Consider the following 8,960-nt stretch of genomic DNA (forward strand, 5'->3'; position numbering starts at 1 on the left):
GTTTATAACCAGTCATCATTTCAGTACAGGGTAATCTGAATTTACTCTTTCAATAAAATGTAATGTAATAAATCAGTGGTACCAATAACTCTGCCTGCGTGCATCTAAAATATTCCAATCACCCCTCCAAAAAGGAGTGATATCATCCCTTTTGTTTCAAGGTCACCTTGACCCTTTTGTTTCTATAAATCCAAATTGTTATGTAATGTAGTGCAGCACTAAGAAATATTATGACTCAATATAAATCAAATAATAATAATATTAATAGCAACAATATAGAGATACACCTTTATTGTAATCATTTATACATCATAATTCGCAATAAAATTTATTTTTAATGCTTGTTTATTCCAAGAGCGTGTCCGACAAATACAGTACCACTGGGAACCAGTATGTTCTATTGAAAAGTTACACTGTTTTTCACTTTATACCATTATTGTCTTTTCTTTCTATGTACGTAAAACCCTCATCATATGTAAATATTGTGTACACTAAATCCTTGATACAGATGGTGGTGATACTGTGGTGTTTTTCACCCTGTGTATTATAAACATGTCTATATATACTGTACTATCTGTAAAACAGCTCATAAACACTTAAACATACAAGATCATACAGGCTTGTATGTAGAACACCTTGTGATTTGCCTTCTTTTTGTTCAGGACATTCCTGTGTGTTTATCTGCTTAGTCGGGGCATACCTGAGTGTTTACTTGAACATTCTAGCTTCACTCCCCTGCCTCAGAGCCCCCCCTCTATACGATCTTTACACTCTTCGACCGTCTAATATAGTCTATAACATGAAGAGCCTACCGCTCCCCTTCCTCTTATTTACCACACTGCCCTTTCATCCCGTAACCAGTCTGACCAGCTTGAGCCGGTCTTTTCAAACGTCAGGAGGGGGGTTTAAAGACCAGGAGGGGGCCTTTATCCTCCTTTTGGTAAATGTGTCCCAAAAATAGTCTCCATTCCCTTTAGATGCATGTAACCTCCCAGCACTGCCACCCCTTCGCTGATCCCTTTTGGTATTGTCTGAAGCAATCATCTCCTTTAGCTGCAGTATCCGGGAGTCGCGTAGAGATAGAACAGGGGGTAGTGCTAGGGGTGTGCTGGGGGTGTGTCTAAATGTGTTACCTGATTGGCCGACGCGGTGAGGCTTCATCCTATAAACGTTGCTGATTTACTACCGTGGAAGCATCTTTGAGAGACTGCAAGGCAGGAGGCAGGTTCTGCTCATCACTTACCACAGGAGCCTAATATAAGTGCAGGTAAGCCAAGTATGTGTTATATATGATATAATATGTAATGCACACATACATACGTCACTGAAACAGCGATGTGAGTGGTTGAAGATTCAGGAGATCCCTTTTTTTTATAAGAGAAGGCTTATATCATGGGATCCAGGCAGAACTTTGACAGGCAAGGCAGTGTTCTGTATGCACACCGAACACTGTCATTAGCATACCTCCAGCCTGCTGCTTCCTTATAATGAGACCCGCTGGACGGGCAGTACAGTGACTGGGGGTTGCCTTTCTTTTAGGATTCTAATCTTTGCTACTTTGGATTGACTGATGATGATTGTGGCTGCTTACCTGATCCTTATGTTTGTGAGAGTAAAATTATTCATATGATCGTAAGCAATGGAGAAACGATCTCCCAAAAATGTGTATTGGAACAAATCTGCCAAACACAACAAGCCATGTGCATTTGAAAGGTCTTTTTAAAACTGTCAAAGTTAAGGTCAGAGACAATGACACGTGCTCAGGGACCTTCAGTCTTCGGGAGTCTAGTACATTTAATCTCTAAAACACTAATACAAACTCCTGTTCCTGGCTGTTGAGTAAGGGGCGCTTTTATCAGAACCAATCCCTATTATCTGAATTACAATTTATGTACATATATCACTTGATTTAAAAAGTACAACCTAAATACTTATGCCCCTGATGATTGTGCTATTTGTTTATGTAAAGGAAAGCTGCAATGTAAGCCTTTTCAAATACTCTGTCTTAATGCTGTAATTGAGCTGTTGCTTAAGACCAAGGCAATGTTTTATGTTCTTTGTTGCAGATTAAGATGCCAGAGAGCGGCTGCCTTCACCTGGACACCCCATTGAGGGACAGTGTGCCCTTATCCAAGTTGACAGACACCACAGTATACCTTAAACTTGACAATGCACAGCCAACAGGGTCCTTCAAGATTCGTGGCATTGGACATTTGTGCAAAACAGTGAGTGAACGATATTTAAGCTACATACATCTCAACATCTTAGTTTTGTTTTAGGTTGTATGGTTAGATATGTGGCCTTTATGATCTTTGATCACTATTAATTAAAGAAAGCATTTTTAAGAATAACAATGCCTTGTGTAGAACCATGATGTTTCCTCGTGGAATAGGTCTTTGTTGACCTAGGTGGTTTTACAATTGTTTATTACATAATATTTACAATAAATGTCCACACTTCGTCTCCTTCTAAGAGCAAATAAAGTGAATGAATAACTAACTATATGAAATCCTTTCCTTGCAGTGGGCAGAGAGAGGCTGTAAGCATTTTGTGTGCTCCTCAGGTGAGTTTGCACCATCTAACATACTACCTCTTCATTCCTCCACTTTCGGTCCATGATTGTAATACCATACTAGAGTCTGTGTCATTGGAGACCTCTTTGTGCTATCAGCCAGCTGTACTGGGTTCCATTTGTTGTCTTTCTGGGCTCTGCTCTAAATGTGGTCTGTGATAATGACATCTGCTAATGATAGAATCTATAATGAATTTTATGATCAGTCTCTTAAGTGCAGTACAATCACTTTGAGGTTCTGAATAGCCACGCAGTCATTTTATGATGTACTTGGATTTCAAGATATGCATTTTAGATAAGAGATATAGATCAGTGTGGTTTAGTTTAATTTTTCCACTAGAAGATAAAGCTGGGTCACAAGTTAATTTTAAAGAGATACTATCTGATGGAACATTTGGTAAAACTCAAAGTCAGGCTAATATTTAGATGTTCTTCTACAATGTTACCTTGAGGTTCAATGCTGAACAAACCATTCATTGATGTGAAATGTCACTCAGATTATATCATTTGAATGTTTCAGTTAATATGATGTATAATAGATGAATTTGTGTGTCGATACATTCACAAGGACCTACCATATGATCATGTTAACTTTTTTTTTTTTCTCAGGTGGCAATGCTGGTCTTGCAGCAGCTTACAGTGCCCGGATGCTCTCTATACCCGCCACTATTCTTGTACCAGTCACCACCCCTTCCTTTACAATACAGAGAGTCAAAGATGAAGGAGCCACCGTCTGTGTGGTAGGAGAGGTCTGTACAGTTTTGCTCATCCAAAAAGAAAATTTAGATATTACAGAACCTATGTAATGGTAAAATAAACATTATCCATGTATTAGAACCCTACTTTAATGTGTAAACTGTGGAAGTAGCCATCTAAAATTCATGTTCTAATGATCTGCACGGTTGTTCCTTGCCATTAAACCCCTTACCTTGATTGGTGCAAGCAGCTACACAATTACCAATGGGGTTGTTCACGTAACACTGCATTACATGACCCCACTGTGTTACCGACTATACAAGTGGGCCGGCCGTGTTTGAAGAACTTTAGACTGGCATGGGGGGGGGGATTGCCCTCTAGACAGCGAGTGGCTATTGGTGACAAAATCACAGGCAGGCAGTGCCAGTCACCCTGAGAAATCTGGTACAAATATTTTTCTATTGAAGAGGCCAAATATATTTTTAAAGTTTACTGTTACTTGGTTATCTCCCTCGTATTAAGTTGATGATTGTTGTTAGTTGAAGTTATGTTAAAGCTATCATGGCATTAGGTGTTAACCCAAACATTTAAATCATTTTTTTTTAATTCTATAGATCCTGGATGAGACCATCGAGCATGCCAAGGAGCTGGTTAAGAATAACCCAGGATGGGTTTACATCCCTCCTTTCGATGACCCTCTGATATGGTAAGAGTTTGTGGGCATATACAATAAATTACAAGCAAACAAGCCACGTCATGTTAAAGCATCCCTAACATCTATATTATCTATTATATTATTATCTATATAAACTTTGCTAAACTCTGTCTGCCCAAACAACAAAGCATTTCCAGTACTTAAAAACCTCATGTGTATGTGTTCTAGTTCTGTTATCCTAATCCAGTCTACCAGACAAACATCCTTTTTATCATAGTGCCTGTGCGAAAGGATAGTCAATCACCCAGTTGGACATTCTGGCTAATAAAAGTCTAGGAGGAAAGGACTTCTCTAGGATTGCCATAAAGAATCAGCTTAATGTGCTGTTTCAGCGGGGAAAGTCATCATAAATATCACATGACTGACAGCAATGACAGCCTCCGGGTTTACATTTATTGGAACAAAATTTACATAAAATCAATTTTTTTCTTTGTCAATTCTAACCTACATTGCTGTATAAAAAACAGTATTTTATTCTCAAGTAGTTTTTTTTCCAAGGGACTTTCCCTTTCAGGCCTAAAGGCTACTCTATTTGTAAGGAAGCTTAAAAGTGTTTTTCCATAGACGCTATGCCGATAAAACAAAACCTTGTGTACATAAATAGCCTCTTGGTGCATCAGGCAAGTTTAAGACAAAATACGATTTTTCACACATGTAGCCCGAGTCAACAGTTTGCAGTGGACGCGTACCAAAAATAGCACAAATGTTAAACGTATGCTATATGTAAAATATTTTGCAGGGAAGGCCATATGTCACTTGTAAAGGAAATGAAAGCGAGTCTTCCTTCCAAGCCCGGTGCCATTGCCCTGTCAGTGGGAGGAGGTGGGATGCTCTGTGGGGTGATCCAGGGCCTCAGAGAAGTAGGATGGAGTGACGTTCCCATCATTGCTATGGAGACCAGAGGGGCGCACAGTCTCAATGCAGCTATGGAGGCAGGAAGGCTAGTCACCCTGACGGAGATTACGAGGTAAGTGAATGACCTTGAATATGCACAGAAATGGTTGAGCTTGACTAATGCTCAAGCTATAGGACATCATTTTTGAAAGTTCCTTAGTGACTAAATAAAGGAATGGAAGTCCTACAACCCCCGTGAAAAGCACAATCTTATCTTACCAGACTGAAGTTTCTGTCACATTTCTGCTGTTATATTCAGTATTCAGGTATATATTTGTTCTGTTTGCCTTTATTCTTAGTGTGGCTAAAACATTGGGAGCCAAAACTGTGGGAGCCCAAACCCTAAAACTGTCTCAAGAGCACCCTGTCTATTCTGAAGTTATCACTGATCAGGATGCCGTGACAGCTATTGAACGATTCGTAGGTGAGTAGACAACATAGTATAAAATATGATTGATCCAGCTGCCTTCAATCCCATTTCCAATGATTCTCATTCCAAAACCATATTGAGATACAATTTTGAAAAGGGAGTTGCACTCGGTAAGAACAAAAAGCCCACAAGGAGAATTACCATTAGCTATGTTATTAAAAAATAGAAGTACTTTATTCACATCCAATGGATAAAATATCCAAACAATAAGGAGACTTACATTAAATAAAGCAATCAAATGTGGCAGAAGAGTGGAAAGAGCCTACAAGACAAGAACAGAATCAGAGGAATCAAGCTGTAACTTATTAGTGCCAAATCTGGGTATCATCAACCAAAGCCTGTGTGTCCGCTCTTCTGTCACTAATAAAACTTATATCTTGAAATTACATAAAGTCAAACAATAGAACATAGAAAGAGTAGAACACCAATGGTTAAATAGAACCATATGAGGTCCAAATGCTCAGCTAATTAAATTGAGACTCATTGAAGATGTATTTCAAGTGTGAAAGGAAAGTGACTGGAGTAGGGTTACACAATGGACAGTCTGGCTTGGATACATTTTTGAAAGGTCAAATGGCTGCCTCTCTGGAGAGCTTTTCTTTTTTTTATACTTTGACATACATCTTCCTTCTGACAGCAGAAGCCAGCATTGATGGCTCCTCACTTACAGATACAATGTTACATAAAAACATAATTTCTTGGCAGATAAGAAGCATTCAACCCATCCAATCTGCCCATTCTTTTCTATTGTAATGACTCTGATGGCTTTAATCAGTCCTTGGTTTTGTCTTAGATTTGTCTTAGATTCGTCTTAGATTCAGGACGCTTGTTGAATTTCCCTTACTGTACTAGCGTCTACCTCTTAGGAGGCTGTTCTATTTATCTACCACTAATGCCTCTTGACTGTACAACCCAACAATTATTTATTGGATTGTCTACTTACTTTAGGTCCTCAGAAATAATTATTCTATAAGTCCCTCTGTTTCATTGTCACTGACAGAGCAGTGCCCTCAATGCTGTATTCTGCCTTGGGATACCAAGTGCATTATTTTGCATTTATTAACATTAAACTGCAACTGCCACATTCTCGACCATTCTTCTAATTTACTTAGCACTGCTATACTTTAAGGAATGTAGGGAGCAGAACACTTTTAACCAAAGCTCTCTCTTCCTCTCTAGATGATGAGAAAATGCTTGTGGAGCCTGCTTGCGGTGCCGCTCTGGCTGTGGTCTACAGTGGTGTGATCGGGAGGCTGCAGAGAGAGGGCAAGCTGTCTAAAGAGCTCTCGTCTCTGGTCATCATTGTGTGTGGAGGGAACAACATCACTTTGTCACAGCTCTCCCGACTTAAGGAACAACTGGGCATTCCAAAGGTCAATGCTGCCTAACGACACCAGATTATTTGAATTTGAGCTACCCGGATTTGTAACATTAATTCACTTGCCCATAGAACAGCAAGATGCACAGGATGACTATGGCCTGTTAAAATGCCCACTCTTCTCCTGAGTCCCCAGGTCCATTTGTACATACTATGTATGCAGCATCACTGACAGGCAGAACGTAGAGCTCCCTAGCTGGTGTATGGTATTTGTAGAGTTTTTCCAAGATTAAATAACATTTTTATAAGGAAATAGATATCAAGATGTTGCCAATCAGAAAACCACTTCAATTATAGAAGCAGAGCCTTAATGTGAACCATAAAAGGATCGTCTTGTGTCTCAATTTATGACAAGCACATGCACATTGTCAATAATTGTATATCTTAAACAAATGCATCATTTAGAGAAGATCTTTCCTTTTAGGAAACACAAACATACATTGATGCACTTAGCATGTTCAAGAAGAAAAAGACATGGAGGACAGTCTGGGATAAATTCTCTGAAATATATATAAGGGGAGGTTTAAGATGTGGTAACAAGTTAGTAACTTATCTAAATTATGCTACATAGTAAGGCTCTATGATTTAACTTTAACAGCCCATATAGTGATCTCCTCTTAAAAACTAGCACCAAACTAAAAGGCACAGTGATCTAATTCAACTACCTCATTGTCATGTAGGGCACAGACATTCAATTTCCTTGTAGGTGTAATAATTACCAATAAAATTTAAGATGTGTAACTATCTCCTGAAGAGCCGATTGTAAGGCATAAAACAAGGATCTAATACACAACATATTTTGTGAGTTTTGTTTTTATACATGCTATGTTTTCTAATAAAAATATTTTATGTACGTTCATATTGTATTCTTTCAAAATGTCAGGGTGTTACCAACACTGAAGGATACAGTTCGTTTGCTTTTCATTTGTGTATCAAACTGGTGCTTGTATCTTAACAACTCAAGTTAACACTTGTTTAATATATTACACTTGCACATAGCCCTGATTATACTGATGTATTCAGATTCATCCAGCACTCGCCCAGTATAAAACTGGTGGTGGAGCTTGCAGACTCACAGACTGTGCATCCTCCTGCATGATGAATAGCAAACCCAGACATGTTTCTCCTTTCAGAAATAAGGACCTTTTTAGGGTTGACAGACAAAAGATTACCTTACCAATTCAATTGCCAAAATCACCTGATTCATAAAAAGGAAAACAAATCACATTCCGTTTTTATTGCATTTAAGTCATACAGACCATCAGAATGATAATGGCTGCTCATACAAACAGGAATTGCATAAAATCAAAAGCCCTTAAATCAACATATTGTTCGCAATACAAAGTGTTTTTACCTGTTTTATCTTAATTGCATAGGAGTTGCACAATGTAAACGGGTACGGGAGAAAAAAAAACCAAAAGGTTTGCTGTAAGTTTGTATTTGGTAAGCGCATTTTGTATTACAGTACAAATTAAATCTGTTCTGGCCATGAAGAGATACCAGAACAGTCAATGTTTATGGCACAGAATCAGTGCACTCTTTTCTAGTAGAAAAAGAATGTTTACATTCTAAATACCATCAGCCTAGTTGTGATCAATTTCCACAATCTAGCTAAACACTTGTTTTATTAATATTAACAAAATTATCACTTTTCCTGCAGCTTAGCTCGTCTGTCATGGTGATTGTAGTCGGTAATTAACAATATATGTTGGCAGATCCTAACTGTTCTCACAATAGTATGTATGTTTAACTGCCTTGTCTCTTGTGGTTAGTCAAGCCAATCTACAAAAGAAGGTAAGTTTAATGCAAGTAGAAAAAGTAATCTAACTCTATAAGCTTGGGCACAAGCAGGGGGGGACTGTAGTCCTTACCTTTCTTATTTGTGATCTACAATACACTGTACAAGAAACTAGTCTGACAGCAAAACTCAATTACTTGAGGATAAATGCAGCAGTTATAGATGAAAAAAAACAAGGGATTTGTCAATCCTATTCATATGATGCATGTCTCCATTTGGAAGTAGCATAGAACCTTATTTTTGAATTAACAGGACAGACAGCTTATTGCAACACCAACAAATGACCAGCGTGTCAAGGTGTTCCAGGTTCCAAACCAAAGAAAACCTTGTTAGAAGTGCTTTACAGAAATGCAATATTGTGGGTTGCAGGACTAGCACCCTGCCTAGTATGTAACACTTGAATCAACTTGATAAAGACCTCATCGTGAGGTCGAAACGTTGTTGTCTGTTTCCTACAATAAATCTGTCTGATGGAAC

The 8,960-nt window shown here is 38.5% G+C and overlaps 1 protein-coding gene across 1 annotated transcript; it reads left to right on the forward strand.

The window, feature by feature from the left end:
- Positions 1-977: 977 nt before the first annotated feature.
- LOC128474714 (L-serine dehydratase/L-threonine deaminase-like) lies at positions 978-7,538 on the forward strand. Its single transcript, XM_053457107.1, has 8 exons — positions 978-1,267; positions 2,067-2,225; positions 2,524-2,563; positions 3,182-3,321; positions 3,883-3,974; positions 4,723-4,950; positions 5,177-5,301; positions 6,487-7,538. The coding sequence occupies exons 2-8, from the start codon at positions 2,073-2,075 to the stop codon at positions 6,693-6,695; spliced, it is 987 nt and encodes a 328-aa protein (XP_053313082.1). The 5' UTR covers positions 978-1,267; positions 2,067-2,072; the 3' UTR covers positions 6,696-7,538.
- The last annotated feature ends 1,422 nt before the right edge of the window (positions 7,539-8,960 follow it).

Source organism: Spea bombifrons, chromosome 1 (genome assembly GCF_027358695.1).
Source record: "Spea bombifrons isolate aSpeBom1 chromosome 1, aSpeBom1.2.pri, whole genome shotgun sequence".
In the NCBI taxonomy this organism is placed as follows: Eukaryota; Metazoa; Chordata; class Amphibia; order Anura; family Pelobatidae; genus Spea; species Spea bombifrons.